General features: G+C 35.2%; 2 protein-coding genes across 3 annotated transcripts; both read left to right on the top strand.

Annotated features, from left to right (window-relative positions):
• Positions 1-13233: 13233 nt before the first annotated feature.
• Positions 13234-19164, top strand: LOC130991618 (F-box/LRR-repeat protein 4). Its single transcript, XM_057915926.1, has 9 exons — positions 13234-13301; positions 13347-13683; positions 14236-14472; positions 14787-15193; positions 16121-16306; positions 16546-16738; positions 17636-17712; positions 18396-18546; positions 18659-19164. The coding sequence occupies exons 2-9, from the start codon at positions 13417-13419 to the stop codon at positions 18953-18955; spliced, it is 1815 nt and encodes a 604-aa protein (XP_057771909.1). The 5' UTR covers positions 13234-13301; positions 13347-13416; the 3' UTR covers positions 18956-19164.
• A 1015-nt stretch (positions 19165-20179) lies between these two features.
• LOC130991615 (AP-5 complex subunit mu) lies at positions 20180-24734 on the top strand. Of its 2 annotated transcripts, none has more exons than XM_057915923.1 (8): positions 20180-20378; positions 20463-20588; positions 21403-21711; positions 22258-22550; positions 22649-23538; positions 23918-23974; positions 24071-24118; positions 24284-24734. In XM_057915923.1, exons 1-8 carry the CDS (start codon positions 20311-20313, stop codon positions 24353-24355), a joined length of 1863 nt encoding a protein of 620 aa, XP_057771906.1. In that variant the 5' UTR covers positions 20180-20310; the 3' UTR covers positions 24356-24734. The 2 variants fall into 2 exon arrangements, with proteins under 2 accessions (XP_057771906.1, XP_057771907.1); XM_057915924.1 differs by having other exon boundaries at positions 20205-20378; positions 20467-20588.
• The last annotated feature ends 81 nt before the right edge of the window (positions 24735-24815 follow it).

The raw sequence follows: 24815 nt of genomic DNA, 5'->3' as shown, positions 1-24815 counted from the left end.
CTACCATCCCTAGCTTGAAACTCTTAATATTTCGATTCAGATCTTCATACCTCTGCATGGTCTTCTTCGCGAATATGGAAAACTCATCCATGCCATTCCGGAACTTGGTTTGATCGAGGCTGAGGTTGGGACGCGTGGACCACGCGCCGTGCCAGGACTTGGATAGGAGAGAGGTTCGAGCAGCATCTCTTTCACTTATAAGAGATTGTATGTGTTGAATGATTTCATATGGAAGTTTGGATTCACCATCTGCTGCAATTCTTTTCTGAGCATTCTCCATGGGAGAAGACCTGCAAATTTTCATTGATTTTTTAGAGGGTTTCAGATTATGGACGGCGGCGGCAGGACAGCGGTTGGCGGTGGTTGGCGGGGAGGTGAGCGACTGAGTGTGTGAGGAGGTCCAAAGATTAGGGGCTTAGGGTTTGCTGGCAACTTGTGAATTAGGTTTAGCCCAAACCGTTTAGTCGTTTAGGGAGGAGTGTTTAGCCTATTGCAGAAAGGGCATGTTGGGCTTATATCTCATATATAAAGCCTATATTTAAAGGGTACTTTTTATGGGTATTTCGCGGGTATTTTTTACATGTAAATGGATTTTGCGGGTATACACAGTAAGTATTCAAACACATACTCACAAACTAGAGGGATCGTGAATTTTAACCACGAAGTTATTCGTGTATATTAAATGTCCCTCGAACCCGCACCTATTAAGGTAGGATCACAAACTAGATGGATAGTGAATTTTAATCACGAAACTATTCGTAGATATTAATGCCCCCAAACCCGCGGGCAAATTGTCACCCATACTTAATAGTTAATATCGTGTCATAAAAATTTAAAATTTAAAATTTATATATGCATAGTTCATCTTCGGTTGATAACTACTCCCTCCGTCCCAATATTCAAGTCTCGTATTCCTTTTTGAGCCGTTCCATGTAACTAGTCTCCTTTCCTTTTTTAGCATTAATTAGGATACAATTAATGCATTTAATCAAGTCTCTCTCTCCTCTCACAAACAAACCCCACCTGCCTCTCTCTCTCCTCTCTTATAAACATAGTACACAATAATATACATAAAATTGTGGTACACTGGATCTCTACTCATTTTATACTCCATCATCCCGCTTTTAATGGTACAATAGAAATAGGATGGAGATTAAGAATAAAATGTTAAGAGTGTAAAGTGAGTACTGAGTAGAGACCACCTTATTTAATGTGTGTAAAGTAGATATGGACCACACATACTATTTTTTAAAAGTGTTACTCCCTCTGTCCGCCAAAAGTAGACCATTTTTACTATATTGGGCGTCCGCAAAGAGTAGACCACTTTCCTTTTATGGAAATGGTCCCACCACCCACTTTAATATTTTATCCTTACAAACACACTTTATTTACAAAAAAACCACCTCAAATTCAATCTCAACCACACATCTCATAAAGTGGTGGGACCCTTTCTCCACTACATCAATATCATCACCAATTTTATTAAATCCCGTGCCCAACCAAAGTGGTCTACTTTTGGCGGACGGAGGGAGTATTATATATGTGGCAAACTAAAAAGGATCGAAAGTGTGTCATTTACGTGGGGCGAAGTGAGTAATTATTTATTATAAAATAAAAATATTATTATATAATGTACTGTAATTAATATTTATCACTAAAAATTAAAATTAAAAAATATATATATACAGGAACTCGGGTAAAGTAAACACGAGATCAGAATATTTTTTTAGGGGCAAATCCAAGGACTTATATTAATCATTGTCATGAGAAATCAAATCCCTCAGCCAACGAGCCCAATCCCAAGTCCAACACACGGACTCCACACAATGTCTCGCAAATTAACTACCACATTAGCAATAAATTATTCCTCGCCACTTGAAGTATTCCTCGCCATGGCTAGTGCTACAAGAAGGGAGTCAGTGTATATATAACTGACATAATCTCAGCCATCATCACACTCGACACAGGTTTCATCCTTTTCGCTCCAGCCACCACCATTGAACCACTCGAGTCTCGACATACAAAGCCCATTCCGTATTCGCCCCTGTCCGTTAAAAATACAAAGTTTGGGTATTTATAGGCAGATTTTAAAGTTGGAGAAATACAAAAAGTTTGAGTATATTTATAGGCCAATACCCCTTTATTTTAAGCATTCATCATTGATGGTGACACTAAGGATCGAGGATATTTATATCAAGTCATAGAGGAGGATATTTATATGATGCAACCAAAGGAGATTAATTTGAACTGGGAAATTGATGTGCTAACTTCTGCATGTTAATATTAAAAAAAACTTCTGCATGCATAATATTTCTCAATTCTTTTCGATCTCTTTCTTATGATTTTCTTAAAGTTTTGTAATTTGTGGGATCCTGGGTGCGTGGATGGGTGAAGAATGAAAAAAACACTTAGTAAGGTAGAGAGGAATTCTGAGAAGAATGAAAAAAAAAAAAAAAAAAAAGGATGAAGTTAGCATGCAGAAGTTAGCACATCAATTTCCCAGTTCAAATTAATCTCCTTTGGTTGCATCATATAAATATCCTCCTCTATGACTTGATATAAATATCCTCGATCCTTAGTGTCACCATCAAGGATGAATGCTTAAAATAAAGGGGTATTGGCCTATAAATATACTCAAACTTTTTACATTTTCTGGTTTTGCACCCCAACTTTAAAATCTGCCTATAAATACCTAAACTTTATATTTTTAACGGACAAAGGCTAATACGGACTGGGCTTTGTATGTCGAGACTCGAGTGGTTCAATGGTGTGGCTGGAGCGAAACCTGTGTCGAGTGTGATGATGGCTGAGATTATGGCAGTTATATATACATGGTATTCTTAATTGTGTGTGTCGAGCATAAGGTGGCACCTGTGAACATGTACACTGACTCCCTTCTTGTAGCACTAGCCATGGAGTCAGTGTGTTGGACTCCATCCTGCATCACTAGGTTATCATTCAGGCTTTCACTCTGTCTTTTGTAGATGTGATCTTTTCTTATTGGATAATTTTATTCATCTTAATTGTTTTTGTGTGTATAATTATTTCTTATTCAAGTTAATTACTATAATATATGCTCTTCTGCTGCAACACAAATTAAGTAATGAATTTAAGATATGAAATTGGTGAAAAAGTAGAGGCCCAAGCAAGACTCCGCTGATGCCAAGATATTAGGTAATTGAACCTCAATACATTAATTTTTATCGGATTATATATGATTTTGTATATGAAGTCAAAAACAAAAAAATTGTATATGCGACTGTAATGAAAATTTTTCGTATTCAAATCTGAGAGTGTTTTGGTTTTTTTTTTTTTTTTTTTGGTGAGGAACCATAATTTGAAGAGGGATTTTACTTCAGTTTCATTTAATCCCCAAATAAAATATAAAACGACGACGTTTAATGTTATGACTTAAACACAGTCGTTCAATTCGCCAAAAAAATTAAGCCTACGTGGATTTTCGATTGCCATGTCAGCATAAGTTCGGGGGAAAATTAAATTTATGGGAAATTTGATAATCAGCATCAAGTTCATCATGGATTTTATGGTATGCTATCAATGACCCTACTAGTACTAGTGATCTCTAGGGAGTCTTTGGCTCACCATAGTTGCATTCCATATGATGTGGTTCATGATCTCAATGGTGGTTTCTAAGGCGTTTTGGCAGCGGATTTGTGTTCTTATATGTTTTAAAGATTTTCTTTTTCCTATATTGTCTCATTAGATTTGTGCTCTTTTTTCTTTGCTTTTGGGATGAATAACGACGGCAAACAAGTCTATTTTATCAACTACTATTGATTAGAGAAGTAATTAGGCACTATTGCTTTTGTAAACTGCTCAAACAAGTTTAAGTGTGCTCGTTGGTTCAAGTAAAAGAATGGAAAGGAAATAGAATCAAATAAAAAGAATGAATGGTAACAATAATAATTATTATTTTTATTAAATATTTGATTTAATAATGGAAAGAAATTAATCACGGTAGATTACCTCATATAGGGATGGCAATCTACCCGCGGGTAGTGGATATCCGCGAAAACCCGAACCCATTAGGGTGGGTTTGGATACCATTTGATATCCACGGATAGTTTCGTGGGTACAATTCACTATCCATGTAGTTCGTGGGTATGGGTTTGGATACTTACTATCCATACCCGCGAAACCCGTTTACCCGCGAAAAATACCCGCCAATTACCCGTCAATTATCCGTCAATTACCCGTCAAATATCCACAAAAAATTCTATAAAATATGAGTTTTAAATACATATTTTGAGATTATGGGCTAGTATTTTATATTTTAAAATAGGCCCAAACAATAAGGCCCAAAGTCTAATACTGAGCTAAATGAAAGAATGAAAGCTTTTGGACTTGTCTTGAAGATGAAGAAGAAGAGTTCAATGAAGAGAGTTCTATTTCTACTGTCGAGCAATTATAGACATTGTTCTTTGTTGGATTTTATATTTTAGTTGATGAATTTGAACATTGTTCTTTGTGAATTTGAATTTAAACATTGTTCTTTGTGGATTTGAACTATGCTATTTGTGTTGATTTTTTTTTTTCTATTAAATTTGTTGTAAATTTATATTTATCCAACGGATAGTGGGTATTCGGCGGATAGTGGGTATCCGGCAGATAGCGGGTATCCGTCGGATAGTGGGTTTCGCGGATACCCGACGGGTAGCGGGTATCCGCGGGTTGCGGGTTTGGATACCATTTGATATCCATGGATAGTTTCGTGGGTAGCAACCACTATCCATTTAGTTCGTGGGTATGGGTATGGATAGTCACTATCCGTACCCGTCGTACCCGATTGTCATCCCTAACCTCATATCTATATATAATATAAATGAGCAGTTTAATGGTAAAATTTTACCGTCAATTTTTCTCTCTCCTATAAAAAAGTTGTATTCTCTCTGCCACAATCTATCCCACTATTTACTCATTAAATATCTATTAGTTAATCTATATATATAAAACATGCACGAATTTTCTCTACAAAAACTTCTCTCTTTACTTTGCATTTTTTGTTTTGATTCTTTTTTAAAATTCATCAACTTTTACTTATAAAAAAATATTTTATATGGATGTTAAATTAAAGATAATAATAAGATCTTTAATTTGATGTAAAAATTATAAAAAATAAATTTAAAATAAATAAATTATTATCATTTAAAGTCACAATTTTTTTCTCTCTCTCATCTTTCATCTATCCTCTCCTCTCTCCTACCTGGCTACCTCCTTTCTTTGAATAACACAGTTCAATTTTTTTTTTCATTCATTTTTTAATATTTATTTTATTTTATTTTTTATATTTTTGTTAGACATCATTTTTAATATTTTCTATTTTTTTTTTGCTATAACAATTTAATGTAACTAAAAAGATTAGACTTATATTTGTTCATTTAGAACTCTTTAGCTTAAAAATAAATTTTAAAGGTTGAAATTTATATTAATATATATTTATAGATAATTAATTAATTAAATCTTAAAAAATTAATTTCAAATATGATTTAGATTTATAAAATTTTTGTATGAATTTTTATATTTCTTTATATTAACATATTTGTTATTATTATGTCTTAATTAAATTTAATATTAGATTGAGAATTGACAATCTATATAGTACATAAAAGAGGAGTTTTTTCCCCTCCATGTTTTCCCTCTCTTTTTTCTCTCTTCTTCCACCAATTTTTTCACTTTTTTTTTTTGCTTTTTATGTTATTATTATTTATTTTCTAAACGTCATCAAATTTGATTCGTGAAAAAATAATCATATGTATCTTAAATTCAATGTAGTATAAAAATAATCAAAAACGAATTTAAAACGAATAAGTTATGAAAAGCATAAAATATTTTATTTTCTGTCTCTTCATTAAAAAATTACAACTTTTTATTTATGTTTGTGTATGAAAATATTTATTATGATGTATAATACTATATAATAATATGCATAATGCAAATTTTCATTACACTTTGTATAAATTGGAAATTTATAATTTTATATTCAAAATTTTATTGAGTAATTGATCTTAATTATTATATTATATTTTTAAACATATTTGTTTATATTTTATTTTTATTATTATTTATATTTATTTATTTAAATTTATCGTTTGATTTCGATGTCCGTCGTGCATCGCACGAATGGGCGTATAGTAGTTTTAACTAATGAGATAATATTTTTAACGTAAGTTGTAGATAAGCTCATATAATAATGTAATAATATTTTTGTGACAATTATTTTTATAAATTGATTATGTTTGATTAGGATAAGAATAAGGGAAAAAAAAAGCGTAATAAATAGAAGAAGGGACCGCGTATATAGAGTAGTTGTTTGAAACCCTAGCTAGAACAAATCTTCAAATTTGGAGGTGAAGCCATGAAGAGGCATTACAAAACAATTGCAGCTGTTGGCGGATTTGAATTTCCTGAAGAAATTATTCACCAAATTCAATCTTTTATGGGTGAAAAGAAAGCTACTCGAACGACTCTCGTCTCCAAGTCCTGGTACGGCGCGTGGTCGACGCGCCCCATCCTCAGTTTTAGTCAATACGAGTTGAGAAAAAGGTTTCGGCAATACGCGACGAAGACATTGCAAAGGTATGAAGATCTCAACCTAAACATCCAAACTTTCAGTCTATGGATGCGTGACGACGATTATGATCTGGCTAGAGAATTGATTTTGAAAGCGATCAAATTGGGGGCTGTGGATCTCACCATTGACATAATTAGTGTATTTGAAACCTATAGGGGCTCGAGAATTTTATCGGCTTTTGTTTTACCAGATGAGGTGCTTGAATCCGAAACCCTAGCTAGATTATCTGTTTATGGCTGCAAAGTTGATCTGGAGAGAAGGAATAAACCGCTAACCTCTTCCAACCTTAAATCACTCTGCACTCTAACCGACACTGTAACTATTGGTGATTTGAATAGGAGATTCCCATTGCTTGAGGAATTAAAGATGGAAGGTTATTTCAATCCCTCTATTCCTCTTTATGGTTGTACGACCAAACTGAATAAGCTCAAGTTTTTGCTATTAAAGGATTTGAATACCACAGACAGCCTTTCCAAATCTGAGTTGTGGCTTCAATTTCCTTGCCTCAAGACATTGGTGATTTGGGAATGCAAATTTAAGGATAATGGGGAGGATGTCATTAGAATTCGTAGCCCATCACTTGAGTTCTTAACCATTGGCTTTCGCTTTACAGAAGCTAAATTGGAGTTTGATGTTCCAAATATTCGGAAAATTCAAGTTCGAGGGATCTAAGGTGCCGCGCCTTGAGTTGAAAACAAGTAGTAGGGAATGGGAGTCGGATATACGCATATCTTGCACGGCATATGTAGGTGTGCCGTGGCTGCGTTCGTTGAAGCAGTTTGTGAAAGTGTTGAGCCCATCCCGAGTTTCTATGGATCTATTTCTGTGCCACGGGCAATTAGGTGTGGAATATGGATTTGTTCGGGATGGTTTAGCATATATAGGTAGTGTGTCGTGGCTGCGTTGGTTGAAGCAGTTTGTGAAAGTGTTGAGCCCATCCCGACTTTCTCTGGCTCTATATCTGTGCTACCTGCAGCAATTAGATGTGGCCATACCTGAAGTCGAGAATTTGGCATATATAGGTAGTGTGTCGTGGCTACGTTCCTTGAAGCAGTTTGTGAAAGCGTTGAGCCCATCCCGACTCTCTCTGGCTCTATATCTGAGCTACCAACAATTAGGTGTGGAAGATGGATTTGTTGGGGATGGTTTAGCTATACCTGGAGTCGAGAATTTGACGATATGCGGCGGTACTCGAGTGTCACCGGCGTTTCTGAATGCCTTATTTGGGAGTTGTCACCCCAACTTCGTTAAGATTGGAAGTATATGTGTGAGTGGTATAGAGAAAGAGAATGTGGACCAGTTTCAACACTTGAGTTTTCTGCCATGGAACAGAATAATGTTAAATGAATCAAGATTTTACGTTCGATTCAAGATGTTAAGATTCAACACACTTGAATCTGCCATTGCACAGATTCAAGATTGGGAGAAGAATTCGTTCGATTCCAACTCCAATAGGGGCCCAAATATGGTTTCCTAGTGTTCAAGATTTTTCTCTTTTTTTAGGATGAGTAGTTTTCTAGCTAGTTATTGTTAGGTGCTCACATGAACAAATGAAGATGTTTAATTTTTATTTTTTGGCATGTTGATTTCCATTGTTCAATCCTATTTTATCAAGTTGAAGTTAAAATCTCCTTTGGTTCCATTGTTCAATCCCACTTCAAATCTCCTTTGGTTGCATCATATAATTATATCCTCCTCTATGACTTGATATAAATATCCTCCTTAGTATCACCATCAAGGATGAATGCTTAAAATAAATGGAAGTTCATACTTTATTTTAAGAATAATCTTAAAATATATACTTTAATTTTTCTAATTTTCTATTTGTTTGTCGGGTCACAGTCTAGAGAAGGAATAAAGTTGTAACTTGTCCCAATCTTAAGTTCCTCAAAATATTGAAGACCACTGTAAATAGTGATTTAGGTAGGGATTTAGTTTCGAAATGCCCATCGATTGAGGGATTAGAGTTGGATGAACCTATGAGCTTGTTTTGATTTTTATTATTAATTCATTAATTTATTTATTTTATTTAAAAAATCAAGTTTTAGATAAAATAAAATTATGATATATTTAAAGTATAAGTATGAGCTTTAGTCTAGTGGATAAGTTACTTTGTGTATTTTTTAGAGACTAAGGTTCAAATCTTCGAAAACGGTTAGTGAAATATGATAATTTCGGGTTCGGGTAACTGAACCCAAACCGATCGACAGCCCTAGTCATGAGCATAGTCCCCAAAGGGACATCAAGCGATGCGAACTCCTGTCTACGAACAATGAGCTCCATGGTTCAAACCCCATCGTCCCCTTGGCCCTCTCCCCCCAAAGTAAAAAAAAAAAATCGAATATTCCTCATAGAAGTGGATATATTTAATTTATATATTTTAATTTTAAAGTTGATGGTTTATTTAGTTTTGTATTTATGTAAATCGGGGAAGGATTGCATGCTGCAGCTGCTTAATTCAGTGCCCATATTCTTGTCGATCAAATTAAATTATTTGTGCCTAATTAATGTCTATCTTCGGGCAAATCACATCATGTATATATAAAATATGGAAAATATCAATCAAATATCTAAATTATACGTTGAGTCACAAATATGTTTAAAATTATTAATAAAACATGAAATCTTGAATACATCCGGGTGTATCGTACAATCGGATTGATCTGTAACTAAAATAGTGTTAATTATATGGTTTGGATCAAGATATGAGTTAAAATTAGAGAGCGGGTCAAAGTATATAAGTGAAGGTGCAATCCAATTATACGGTATGTACCTACGACCACCTTTTAATAAAATCAATTAAAGGCTTAAATTATGAGTTGAATTACAAATATGTCCTAAAATATTGATAATATCAATCAAAGACCTATACTATCAATTTTGTATCAAATATGACCCAATTTATACGTGTGTTTTTTAATTTTGTTTTTTAAAAACTAAAGATTGATCGGGCAAAACGACGTTGTTTTGCCCAATATTTTCATTCAGATTGCTCAAATTTTTTAAAATCTGGATCTTTCTTCCAAGTGTGAGGGCGAAAATCTAATCACATGAGCAAAAATTTGAGCCTTATTATTATTATTATCATTATTATTATTATTAAAAGTTTATATTTAAATAGCTCGAAATTAATTAAAAAATCGGATATGGAAAAAGTTCATATGAATCCAATATAATTTAACATAAATAAAATAAATAAAATCCATTGTGGGATTAACATATAGCTTCGAGTTTCATAAGCTCAAGTGTTTGCATTTGATTGATATGGATGCTAAATTAGATCATCTGTGGAAGAAATTTCCTGGCTTGGAAGAATTTATGATTCGGTAGCCATATATGCTCGCTAGATTAATTTGGAATGGGGAGTTTGATGTTCCAATAAATATTCGGCAAAGATGAGCAGTCGTAGTTCATTTTGGGTTAATTTGTTGGATATTTTTATGTTTTTTATATGGTGATTTCCATCTTCAAATCTATTAAACTATCACGTTTGAGTAGTTAGATTCTTTTTATATACTCCATCCGTTCTCATAAAATTTATAAAATGTATTTAATCCGTTCTCTCATAAAATGTATTCAGTGAATTTTTGATAATATTAATAAATTCTCCATACGTTAAAATCGTACTCTTACTCCACCTACAACATATTCAACTACATTAAAATTCATGTTATTTAAAATGAGATTTTTTTTATGAGGATGAAGGGGATATATTTTTTTATAAATTTGTCACTTGCTTTATTTGGTCCTATATATATAAATTTTTTTCGTATCCTCAAATTAATATTTTATATTAGGTCTACGATTGAATTAAGAGGCATAACCATATGCTTTACATCAATTTAGAAACGTGTGTGAATGGGACAAATTGATGTTTTGGTAAATCATAACGTAAAGGTTATTAGTCATTAATATACTCCATATCCGTTTCAATTCATTCGGTCTAACTTTTTCCGCACGACTATTTATAGAAATGAGATTATAATGTAAAGGTACGTATATTTATATAATTATTTAAAAAATAAACATATCAAGTCAAATGAGAGGAACTTAAATGAAAATACAAACCACATAAAACAAGAGAAATATGAGCATCCACAGTAGATCTCTCAAAATTTTACCCCTAAAAATACTCCTAAAGTCTTCCCTAAATTATTTTTAATCTCTATTTTACAATTTTACAATTACACAAAGCAGCTCTCCTATTTTTCATTATCTATTTTATAAATTTAGGATTAGATTTAAGGCGGTGTAAATTTTTTTGTGGGTTCAACTTAATCTAGGTGGTCTGTTGATCATTTTATCTCACTTTTTATTATTTTAGCTCAAATTTTAAGTTAGGATTACTTTTGAGAGATCTTTTGTGGATGCTCTTAATTTGTGGTCAACACTAGAGGTATAATGTGGATTTGTGCGCAGAAGGGAGCGGAATCATCAACTACGAATCTCGTCACCTGTTAAATTTGACGGGACATTAAATTATAATTTCTTATTTACGTAATATTAGTGTATAATCCGTCAAAATTTGACGGGACTTTAAATTATAATTTAAATTATTTATATTATTTTTATATAATATAATTATCTTTTAATTAATTCAACTTAATGTAATAGAGTTTTACATTATACTAATCTCAACTATATTCGTCAATTAAATGTTAACTTTTTGCTAGAATAATAAAAATACCTTTTTATATAAATTTTGTATAATTTTTTTATATTGACGGATAAGAATTAATTTAAGATCTCATTTATCATCTAAGCATCATCTCAAGTCTGTAAGACCATATCATCATCAAGAACTCGAAAGACGATATCTGACTTTTGAACGCCAAACTTTTAAGGGTTATGATGCAATGTCACCTCATTTTCTGATTGCTTTGTTTTGTTGCTGTCGCCCCAAATTCCTAAACATTGCAAGACCTTGTATGAAGGAAGTGAATGCACAAGTCTTGCAACAATTGCATGCTCTGCCGTGGAAGATCAACGCATTGTTTGATGATTTCGATGAATTCGTTTGCTTCCCATTCAATTAGTGAGGGCCATTTCCATCATTAAAGATCACTTTTTTTCTTCTTTTTTTTTTTTGTTTTTGAAAGAGCTGTTTTTTCAGTCATTGGTTAATACTATACATTTATTACTACATATAAACTTTTTTTTGGTGATGATATTTTCTTATGCAGATCGAACTCGTCGAAATCAAGATATATAGAACGTGTTGAATATTTTTTGTTTATATTTTTTACTTTGGGGATTGGGAATTTGTGAGAATTAATTGTAGAAGTCATTAATTGTTAGATGGTCGGATGACTCGGATCCATGATTTGTTAATAAGGGAGTTGAACTTAAAGGTACCCGGAGCTAATTTTTTTGGTCAGTTCGTACAGTTTGTTTTTGTGTCTAAATGATCTTGCCTCAAACCCTAATGGGGTCGAGTTGGTACATCTTCAAGTCGGCTCAAATGAGCTTTGATATGGTGCAAATTCATAGAATCTACTAGCTTAACCACCCTTCAAATTTTTTTATCATAACTTCTTCAGTTTAACTCCAAATAATGAATGCTGATTGCATTAGAATGCCAATTCAGGTACTTTTCCATCAAGATATTGCGGTGCTTCAAATTCCAAGTAGCCTAAAAGTTATGAACGTTCCAATCAGCACAAAAACTTATGAGTCTTTTTTTAAAAAAAATATTGGTGATTTCTAGAGTATTTTTATTTATTTCTTACATTAAGTTTTCTTTGTATTAAAGCTTATAAATAGCCTATCTTATGAAGAGAACAAACCTACTTGAGTATTTTATAATTTGATTATATATAGTTTGAGAATAGAGTTCTCAATTTCTTGTTCTTTTCAGCTTAAACTTAGGCATTTTATCTTATTTCATCCATTTTTGTTGCTTCTATCCTTATCACTGTTCCACTGGAAAATTTAATATCTCCTTCCTCTGGTATTATTTATCTAAGTATTATTTATCACCATTTATCTCAATTTATATATCAATCACACCCTAACTATAATTATAACACAACCTTATCTTTCCAAAGTCTAGGTAGGTGTTTGGTTTGAGTAAATAATTCATCTTAATCAAGTGTTTGGTTTGCAAGATTGAGTCCGTGATTGGTAATCCGGCCCACATCTAATCATTCAATTGAGTGATTGTTTATCACCCCAAGATCGAGTAGATTATTTAATCACTCCTCCAATCATATCAATCTTATCTATCTCATCTACCAAACCGAACACCCCTTGAGTTCTTAAAAAAATTATTATAAAAATGGTTAATAGTGTTTTATGTTCCGAACTTTCGGCGTTTTCCATAAAATATCTCGAACTTTCATTTTTTCTTAAAAAGTTCCGAACTTTCAACTATTTCCATAAAATATCTCGCTATATAAAATTTGGTTACGGAAAAATGACCCGACCCGACTAATTCATCCGCTTGATCGGGCCAGTCTTGGCCCGGCCCATACTGAACTTGTGTCGGGTCGGGCTGGGCTGGCCCTGCCCAGTCCAATCGACAATTTTAATTACGTGAACCAAAAAAATTTACTTCTTCCCCAAAACGGTTATTCGATTTAGCCCACAGCAAAAGCAATCTGAATTCATACCATAGGTCCATAGCTGAAGATCAGCAATAAATATGCTTTGCCCCTCACCTGAATTCTCTCTCTAATTCGGTAAAATTCCCTCACTGTTGCAACTATACATACACGTGCATATGCAAAATTGTTGTATACATATATTTCTATACGTATGTATATACATAACATCACGTAGGAAAAGAGTCAATTGCAGCAAAGGTATAATGAAATTGAGGCAAAATGAGAGGGTTTGATCGGATGAACGGCGTGCTGCCGGACGAATTGATAGTAGAAATATTCAGGCGGCTGGATGCGAAGGCGAGCCGCGACGCCTGCTCGCTGGTTTGCAAGCGGTGGCTCAGCCTTGAGCGCCTCAGCCGCGACACAATCCGCATCGGCGCCTCCGCCTCCCCCGACAAGCTCGTCGAGCTGCTCGGCCGCCTCTTTCCGAATATACAATACGTATTCGTCGACGAGCGCATCTCCATCACGCTCCCTGTGCAATGTGTGGGTGGATCTTTCAATTTTGGCTTGCAATTCATTTTCCATAGAATTTTTCAATCAATTTCTGTTTGGAGAATTTGGTGGGATTTGCTTGGTCTGACTAACTTTTTCGTGAATTTGGTTCAGGATTCTATTTTAATTTCAGTAATTTAGCTGATCATTGAAAAAAAGTTCTTTTTTTTTCAATGAAGATTCGAAATCCATTTGTTAAGATGTCTGATGTGGAAGATGAATAAAATGTTTGCTTTGTTCTACAAAAGATTCTAAATCCATTCGTTAAGTTTTCTGGTCCAAAAGATGAATCAGACGTGTTCATTGTGTAACTAACTGAATAGAACTACTTGCATTGGAGAAGTCACTGAGTAAGTCATTTTGGTGTTTACTGTATTTGCTAAATAATGATACATTCTAGCAGGGCAAGCTGCTTTGAAAAAAAAAAGTGTAGAAACTTTTGGTGAGTGATATATAATGCGAGATAGGTGTCTATGTCATTTGCTTTTATTCACATTCTAGGAGCTGTCTTCTAAATGTCCATGATTTCTTCCTGAGATGCAGGGGAAAAGACGTCGCCGCTCACTTACGAGGGGCAAGTGGGATGAAGGATCTGATCAAAGTGCGTTTGGCGATGATGGCATGGGAGCAAACTGTTTATCAGACTCTGGGCTGGCAACTGTTGGGGAAAGCTTTGTAAAGCTTGAAAAATTGAGCCTTATATGGTGCTCTAGCTTAACAGATGTAGGGTTAAAATCTTTTGCTGAAAAATGTCGATCACTTAAATCTCTGGATTTGCAGGTGACTGCCTGAATTTTACTTTATCTATTTATTTATTTATTTTTCCTTCTGACACTATTCTGTCAGATGTACCCTGGATTAGATCAGTCATTTAGCACTCTATCCTGGTTACTGTAATACATATTTGAATGTATCTGCTTTTACCCAAAACCTCCATTTAGTGAATCTTGAAAGTATAATATGATAAGGACCTGGTTTGATTGAGGGGAAAGTATTGGCTTTTCAGATACTAGTCAATTGTGTGAAATATTTGTTAAATTGCATTTTGATACTCAAGGGCAATTACTTATTTATGTTGTGTCTGCTGCTTTCAGGGCTGCTACATTGGAGATGAAGGTTTAGCTGCTATAGGCGAATGCTGCAATTTTCTTCAAGACTTGAACTTACGGTTTTGTGAAGGATTGACTGACAGGGGACTGGTTCAACTGGCCCTTGGTTGTGGGAAGACCTTGAAATCAATTGGGGTTGCTGCGTGTGCTAAGATCACTGATATCTCATTAGAGGCAGTGGGATCTCACTGTAGATCTCTTGAATCTCTGTCACTGGACTCAGAGATCATCAATGACAAAGGTTTGCTTGCTGTGGCAAAAAGATGTTCTACATTGAAAGTTCTAAAACTACAATGCCTAAATATTTCTGATGAGGCTCTACAAGCTGTTGGAATTTATTGTTCATCGTTGGAGGTATTGGCTCTATACAGCTTCCAGAAATTCACAGACAGGTGAGCAGAATATTCTCAGTTCACACCTGTGGATTATGTACTTCAGAAGTTTGAATCGCTCAATTAAATACACTCAATTTCAGTTATGTTTCCAGAAATATAGAGAAGCCCTGGATGTACATCCATCTTGTCAATAGCCTTAGTCGTAGCACTTTGAAGTGAATTAGTAATAAGCATGGAAGAAATACTTCAGTACAAGTCTACAGTACATGATTGACAGCTTCCACAATCTTAACAGTCCTTTACTTTTGTCATGTCTAATGTCTGATAAAATTATGATGCAATTTAAGATTATGATTGTGTTATCTTATTTTACAATCCTTATAATCTTAATTTTTTTGTGAAATAATACTCCCTCCATCCACAAAAACTGTGGTCCTGTTACCATTTTCGTCCGTCCACAAAAATTGTGGCAATTCCATTTTGGTACACTTCCCTTATATTTTAGAACCCATTTACACTCTATATTTACAAAAAACCCAACCATTTAACACATTAACTTTGGTGGGTTCCTTTCTTCACTTTATAGACATCTCCAACCATTTATTAAAATCCGTGCCCCCAAACCACACCACAATTTTTTTGGACGAGGGAGTATAACTTGCTTTTATATATTTTTATTTGGTTCAAGCGGTAGATGGCTCGGTGAACAGCCAGGCCTAGTAAAATAAGTATCAAGATTACTGAATTGTTACTCCTCTATGGCAAATTGAAAGGATTAATTTTGATTTTACTTCCGTTTACTCTTCTCAGAGTGTCATTCATTATGTGCCCCTTGTACCTGAATTTCTTATATTCCAGTTTTTTGCAGCAGCTTTATTCTACTTCACTATACTAAAGCCTCTGAGTTTCTTCCTTTTCTGATTTTCCTTTTGTTGTGGCTTGAATTTAAAACTAGTCTTAAGTCTTAACTAGATGCTTCTGCAGGAGTCTGTTTGCCATCGGGAGGGGATGCAAGAAGTTGAAAAATCTTACATTGAGTGACTGCTACTTTCTGAGTAACAAGGGTTTAGACTCTATAGCTGTTGGTTGCTCAGAGCTTATGCATATTGAAGTTAATGGCTGCCACAATATTGGAACTGATGGATTGAAGTCTGTTGGAAAATTTTGTGGGTAAGTGCCTGATCGCCTTTTACGCTTGCCTTCTATTTTCATTTGGACTTCGTCTTTTTTCACTCTGTCTTTGCTCTGATTTTTTCCTCTTTAATGATAGAGACTGCATGAGTAAGAAATTCATATTCTTGAAACCTTGGCCTCTTGGTTGTTACCTGTTTGGAATCTTGAACACTACCTTCCGATGTCTGTACCTGATTGTATACTGATTTTTTTTTGTTGTTGGATCATGCCTGCAGCCGACTTTCTGAGCTAGCTCTGCTCTATTGTCAGAGGATAGAAAGTGATGCCCTAAGTGAAATTGGTAAAGGATGCAAATTCTTGCAAGCTCTTCACTTGGTCGATTGCTCAGGTATTGGGGATGATTCCATATGTAGTATAGCCAGGGGCTGTAGGAACTTAAAGAGGCTCCATATTCGCCGATGTTATGAGGTAGGTATTATTCTTTTTGTTAATATCACATCATGAAATTATTATACATTCATAATAATAACTAATCTGTTTCTCTTGTGATGTGACTGGCAAGATGTTTTTTTAGTTTCATGTAAGTTTGTGCTTTCTGGATTAAGTTACTGCCCTTCTTCAGGACTTAGTTTGGTCTAAGTCCATGGCTCCTATTTGATTGGCCGGTTTACTTGATTTGACATGCATAATCTATCCTAGAGGAAAGGTGTCTTAAAGGTGGAATTCTAATTCATAATCTGGAGTTACTCATGTCCTTTAAAACTCTGTTGTCTAATATCATTACAGTGGTTGAAATGCTTGCTAAAATTTATTTGGCATAATACACCAAAAAAAACTTAAAAGGTATTGCATCTGACAGTGATAAATTCTGTTTTCCAAATGAAACTCCAAATTTGTCAACAGCCTCTTAATTTCATGGTTACTAATAAGTCTCTTAATTGGTTATTAGATTAATGACAAGCTGCATGCTGGTTCAGGAAATAATTGGTTATTACTCCCTCTGTCCTGAAAAACTAGTCCTAATTTTCCATTTTGGACCTCCACAAAACATAGTCCTATTCCATTAATAGACACGACCCCACAACAAATCAATACATATTACCCTCATAATATCAACTTATTTACTTATTCTACCACATATGGCCCACCACTTTAATTTAACCTAAACCCCATTATCAATTAAGGTGGGTCACTTTCTCCACTCACAATACACTCAACTACAATTATTAAAACTCATGTCACTCCCTCCTAGGACTATTTTTACAAGACGGAGGGAGTATTGTTTTGTTATCTTTTGTTAAATCGTCTCTTAATCCTTTATTTTATCTTTATCCTAATTATATTTTGTGATTGCACCATTGCTAGGTGGGAAATAAAGGACTAATTGCCATTGGTGAAAACTGTAATTTTCTCACTGACCTCACTCTTCGATTCTGTGACAGGTTAGCAACCTGTCTTCTATATATACATATATTTTATAAAGGCTGCATTTGATACCTTTGGTTCAACAAGGACATTTGTTAATTTAATAATGTTAGATTAGGTTTTGGAGTTGTGCTATCATGAGGATTACATTTCACCAAGAGAGTTCTAAGATACTCAATTTTGGTGTTTTCTGCAAGACTGGTTGCAGCTCTTGTAGTTAGAAGCTGTATATTTTTCAATAGTATCACGAAAGTTATATCACGAGACAAATGACAGAGTTAAATACAAAATCTTTGTCTTGAGGGATTCGGATGATAATGTGCTCGACATACGTATGTTTACCTACATCACCTGCTTGTTCCCTTACTCTGGTTTTCTTTGTTTCTCTTTTATTTTAAATGTAATGTGATGGGCTTGCTTTGATGCAGTATACTGTCTAGAGCTCTCTTGTTCTTCCATCCTGGCTCTGTTAATTTTAAGCTCTATTGTGGGAAAACTCTTATTCTGATCTTATATACTTTCTAACCTTACAATCTACTGTCGTATGTATAAGAGATCAATGATTGTTATTATGCAACTAAAGCTGCCCGGATAATTTGGAAGAGTGACAGTACTATGATTTCTGATTGAACTCTTATATTCGACCTGGAACACCTCTTAATCGTTGACCTATCTTAGATTTGTTGCGTGTGATTACCAGGATTGGGGATGAAGCACTGATTTCAATAGGTCAAGGCTGCTCCTTACATCAATTGAATGTAAGTGGCTGCCACCAAATTGGGGATGCTGGAATAATTGCTATTGCTAGAGGCAGCCCTCAACTTAATTCTCTGGATGTAAGCGTTCTTCAGGTTTGGCTCTAAACTCCGACTCAAACTTCCTCTCACGTCAAGCTCGTCACTTTATATTGGATGATCATGTTAGAGCTCGACGGTTCCTAACAATCTGTTTTCCATCCGACAGAATCTAGGGGATAATGCAATGATGGAGCTGAGCGAAGGTTGTCCTTTACTAAAGAACGTCGTGATATCACATTGTCGCCAGATAACAGATATCGGTGTGGGCTATCTTTCGAGAAGATGCACATTACTGGAATCTTGCCACATGGTGTACTGCCCCGGGATCACTGAAGCTGGAGTTGCGACCATGGTTGCAACGTGTACGAGATTGAAGAAGATACTAGTCGAGAAGTGGAAGGTTAGTTCTCGGACGAAAAGACGAGCTAGATCCATCATCAGTTACCTGTGTGTCGACCTTTAAATCCTCAGATTCGAGTTTGAGCTGTGGATAAAGTGGTGCCCTGTCTTATAAAATTCCCTTGTATTGTTTAATAAAGTTATTGTTCATGTATGATTAACTGATCTTGGAGATATAAAGTAGGGGAAGAGTGAGGAAAATGGTGTTTGTATCATTTAATGTGGAATATTTCGAACTTATAATTTTTATTGCAGTGTTCATGATTGTACCAAGTCCAAGCAATTAACTCAACTAATTTTGATTAAGAACTATCTCACCAGACCAAGTGTTTATGGAGTGGTTCATTCGTTTATATGTGCATGTATTTTAATTATGATTAATAAATCCGATTTAGAGATTTTTTAATTTTAATTGGATATTAATATATTCTAACTGGGAATTGGTGAAATGCAATTAGAATGTATCCATCCTTATATTTAGATGTTCATAGGTTTATAGATCTCTTGCTTGAATTCTATAATCACTCGAGCGAGCTCGATGCAACTATATGTATGTGTTGAGCCCAATTTTATTACAAACCAATCTCAAACTACTTACAAAATATAATTCTACTCTATTATATTCCTATTGTAGGATTCGGGTTGAGATCTATGAATATTATTGAGAAAGTAGACATTATTTCATGTACTTGCATTTAAGATATCTAAGAGCATTTACATTCGTTGAGTCGATTGCAAGTTCATAACTCATCCACATATGCATCGATTATAAGTCAATGCCCTGCATTGGGGAGGCTGGTATAATTGACTAATATCCATTAAATTTATTTGTTTTTGGTTTTTTAAAAGTGGCGCATTCAATGCACGCGCGTGCACAAATTAACGAATGAGTCGAGCTCGAGTCACCCCATCCTGCATAGGTCGACTCATCTGCCAAATCGATTCGAGTTGGATTGATGAGTCGATCAATGTGGATACTCTAATATTAAATTAGAATCCTTTGTGTTTATTTACATTTTTAGATGAAGATCATATATTACATTTAACGTCTCCGAAAGTTATTTCACCACTGTATAAAACATATAACCATACTTTAACGATATTATATATAGAGGATGACTAGAATAAAAACATTCTTAAGTATATAAAATATAAAATTCATACGTGTTATACATAAAATTCATACATTAAGAAACGTTTATATTTTATAAACTTCAGAGTGTTTTTATTTTAGCCTTCCCCTATAGATATATATATATATATATATATATATATATATATATATATGTGAAAAGAAAATTACAATCAATCAAAATATCGCATCTTCTCGAATTAGTTCAACTCTCCCTCCTCGAATCTCACTTATCGATTCACAACAAGTAGGGAGATGCTGTAAATATCGCAATCGGAAACGTCAAAATGCTAAGCGGTTGCTACATCAGAGCTCTGTGGATTCTGAACAATCAGGACTTTGTAATTTTCTCCAGGTATTTCTTTTTGTGATTATTTTTTTAGTGTCAAATCGATTGATGAATGGGAAGCTTGTAATTTTGTGGAAGAATATGTATCAGGAAGTTTCCGGTGGTGGAAAAGCGGTGGCGCGTGGCTTGTGAGAAGGAAGACAGCGATGATTTCAAGTATCATATGTTGCCTAACGATTCGGACGTCACTGCTGCTTTTAGCGAGCGTAAGAAGCGGTTAGTTCAGACCTGCTTATTTTAGTGCTGACCATTTAATTTGATGCTTATTCCTTGAATTTTGCAACCATTGGATTGCCCTTTTTTAAAATCGATTCTCGATCAAGTATCCTATATTTTTCTTGATAATTTCTGTGAAACCTGGTGATTGCTTGTCAGCTTGTTGTTTCGTGCGTGTTGCTATGACTTCTTTTAGTGATTAGCTAAGCCATTCGGTTACCCTTTTGCTTGACTTGGTAAAGGCACCGAAAAATAACATTCATTTGGTTCCAGTTTACCAATTCCTTAAGATGATTAGCTGAAATTCTTGAGTCATACTGTAAAGCTGTAAACAGAGTCGCTGAAGATGCTGCAATGAGCTACGTAGTCGATGGTGAAGACTAATGTGCTTATCTGCTGAACTTGCATAATAAATATTGCATCTTCGTAGTTAATGTGCTATGAGTTGAGTGTCATTTGGCAAGGAGAACTTTGTATTTTTTCTTGTTTTCATTTATTAAATTTGAAAAGGAATATAGTGCAACTAGTAGACACTCTCTCTCAGTAGAGTCAGTTAAAGTAAGAACTATGCTGATTGTTTTCTCATCATTTTGATTCCTGGATCAAGTTCATCTATAATAGTTCTCTGCATTCAACTTTTACTGGTAGAATATATTGGAGACAACCCTGCTAGTGGTAAGTTTTTTTGTTAGATTTCTGACTTGCCTCTGCTTTACAGTATGGTAATTATATGTGAAGATTTTTTAATTGACTTATGATTGTTCTCATTTGAATATAATTCTGATGATTGTAACTATTTCAATAAACAATGAAGGGAGGGTTCAGCTCGAGGATTTGGCATACGTGTGAGCCAATCTGTTAAGGGATCAGATTCATGGGTTGATGATCCAATTACTCGTCATGTGATAAGTTTATACATTAATAAAGAAGAAGGGGAGAATAATCTCCTGTGGCCCCTGGTTCTACATATAAAGGGACCCTATTCTATTCTTATATTGCCTTTGGTTGAACCTCGTCATTTGAAGTCCTACTCAAGGATGTGCAACACATCAGACTGTGGGAGTGTTATTGGGGCAGATGAGAGTCTGTCTTCCCTCCTCTTAGATCTTCCATCCATCACAGGGTATGGTAAGTTGTAAATTTTCATTCTTGATTTACCCTATGTTTCCGGAGCAGTCTGTTTAATTTGATCAATGTCAGGGATTTTATATATGTCATCTAGCTTGTAAACTTTTAAAGAACATGTATTCCTGCTGTTCATACTGATAAATATCTTCCACCGTAACTTCTGATTTGGGGGTAAATGTGTTTCCTGTCAGCATGTGGTTTGTGTTTTTTATAGTCATCAAGTAGTTGAAAGCTCATACTGATGATCCTGCTCTCTATTTTCCTCGAATTTTGTGGCCAGACGGGGTGGGGGTTCATTGGATATCTTTCAAAATATTTCTCCCAATGAATCCCTCAGTTTCCCTTCACTCTCATCAGCACCCATCTAATGCGCATTTGGGATTATATCTTTTAGTGACTCTTGTTTTCCCATCATCTTTTTGTGCTGCCTTGTGTCTGAACTATCTTTGGTGCAGTCAATTGAGAGTGAGCGTGCTCCTTATTGAGGCTGTCATTTTCTTCCGACTCTGATGTTGACCAGCCCTTGAATTTTCTGAATTAGGGCATTTGCTGTGGCACAAACAATTGGGGACATCGTAGTTGGTGAAGCAGTGGAGCCGGAAGTAGTTGTTGCTGCGTCTCCCTCAGTTGGCGGGCTGCTAGATACCCTCACTGGTAGCATAGGAATTTCCAGTATTTCTGCAAGAGCAAAACCTGTAGCTTCACCTGTTGCAGCTTCCACTATTTCTGGGACAGCTGTGACTGGAGCTGCTACGTCTGATGCCCCGAAGATGGGATCCAGACCTTTGGATAAGGATGTCCTTAGGTCGTTCATCAGCAGTGCAATGCCCTTTGGTTAGTAAACTTTTTCGCAGTACTTCATTTTAAGTTCTGCAGTTTTATGGTATAAATGCTCTATGTTAGTCTTATCGTTTCATTATTGCTGGGTGTAGGTACTCCACTTGATCTTAGCTACTCTAATATTTCTGCCATCAAGACCACAGGATTTTCTTCAGCAGACGTGCCTCCTGCTGATCGAAAGCAACCAGCATGGAAGCCTTATCTTTACAAGGGGAAGCAACGGATTCTGTTTACTATTCATGATACGGTCCATGCTGCAATGTATGATCGAGATGAGATCCCAGACAGCATAACCATTTCTGGTCAGGTGAACTGTAGAGCAGAGTTAGAGGGACTTCCTGATGTTTCTTTACCGTTGACCTGGTTGGATAGTGCCCGAGTTGAGTCATTAACCTTCCATCCATGTGCTCAAGTTCCAGAACATGGTGGTGATAAACAGGCTATTACATTTTCACCACCATTGGGAAATTTTATCTTGATGCATTATCAGGCACTTTGTTCTGTTGGACCTCCCATAAAAGGGTTTTACCAGCTATCAATGGTCTCGGAAAATGAAGGGGCATTTCTGTTTAAGTTGAGCATCATGGAAGGTTACAAAACTCCTCTAGCAATAGAGTTCTGTACAGTAACAATGCCATTTCCAAGGAGAAGGGTTGTTTATTTTGATGGGACACCTTCAATTGGAACAGTATCGAATACCGAGCACTCAGTGGATTGGAGGATATTAACAAACACTCGAAGTGCTTCCGGAAAAAGCATTGAGGCGACCTTTCCTGGGACAGTTAGATTTGCACCGTGGCAAGCACAAAGAAAGCATCCATCCGGATCAGCACTGATGGCTGATGAAGACAGCGATCTTGAATCAGAATCTAGTGGCAGCATGGTTAATGTTGAGGATTACATAATGGAGAAAATGATTAAGGACCTTCCAGCAGTTGACCTAGAGGATCCTTTTAGCTGGCAGGCATACAATTATGCAACAGTATGTGTTTTCCTTATTAATTTTGCGTGCCTGCACTCTTATTTCACAGCCACCCAGAGAAAAGAAATCACGCACATGAGTAATATTGGTCTGTTCTGTATGCTTTTAAAAAGTTACTCAAGTTCTTATTACTGGATCAAATTCTGAAACTTTGAACTTGTAATGCCCCTAAAATAATAAGCCCAACACGAGAACATTGTTAGATCTATGCTTGATAACCATGGCCAGCCAACATTTCGTCGGATGCATGTTGTTATATTCCACAAAGATGACAATATTTTTCCAATAATAAGCTTTGATAATTGATATAGTATTTGCACTCACTTTGTTCTTTATTTGTTGGTTTCTATTCATGTTAGCATTAATTCTCTGTTTACAGGTTTCTTTCAAGATGATAGGACCTTCATTTTCAGGAATCTCTATTGATCCTAAATCTGTAAGTCTCTCCAATCACTGTCTGTCACACTTCAAAATGAGTACTTTATCATTAAATTTGGAGGCTTTGATACTTACACTCAAGTGCTGTATGCAGGTAAGCATATTTCCAGCAGTTAAGGCCCCTGTTGAAGTTTTAGCTCAGGTATGCTTATCCTTTGCGAATGGTTTTCTGCCGGGTTCTTGAAAATCTTGATAGCATCATATTGATTTAAAATTCAATTACTGTTGTACTTTTTAAACTTTATTCGCTAAGCATCAGGTGCATGCCGGGCAACTTCTGATTGTCTTTCACGTATGAATCCAATAGGTTACTTCCGGGGATTATATTTTGTGGAATACTTTGGGAAAATGTCCTGTTGCAGCCACACCACAAGCATAGAAACTCAAGAGGCTCGAAACATGCTGAAACTAAATTTGCGAAAAAAGATACTCCATTTTATCTCTTGATCCGCTCATCTACCTGCCTTCAAAGCCTTATGTGTAAGTATCAACTGCATATTGGACTGGCTTCGTTCGCGACCAGATGTCAACTAGTTGAGTGATTTATATATTTTTCCCAATGGTTTTGTTCCGGGAGATCTGGATTTATTGATGGGGGAGCTTCATGTGAATTTGAAAGGCTAATTAGGAATGTTTGAGACATTCTTTGATAATCTTGCTTGGGTAACAGAGAGTTATATGTGAAACTCATCAAGAAGTTTGTTTACTGGTTAGATGAGTATGATGAGATGAACAATTTTGGTCACTTGATTTCTCTATTTAGATGATTTTGTTGTGTTGATAATCTTTTATTTCGTTAGTCATTCCAATTCAACATTTGATTTTGCATAAAGTCGACA

The sequence above is a fragment of the Salvia miltiorrhiza genome, chromosome 7 (assembly GCF_028751815.1).
Source record: "Salvia miltiorrhiza cultivar Shanhuang (shh) chromosome 7, IMPLAD_Smil_shh, whole genome shotgun sequence".
Lineage (NCBI taxonomy): Eukaryota > Viridiplantae > Streptophyta > Magnoliopsida > Lamiales > Lamiaceae > Salvia > Salvia miltiorrhiza.
The sequence above is the reverse complement of the archived record's forward strand: the minus strand, read 5'-3'. Positions and strand labels throughout refer to the sequence as shown.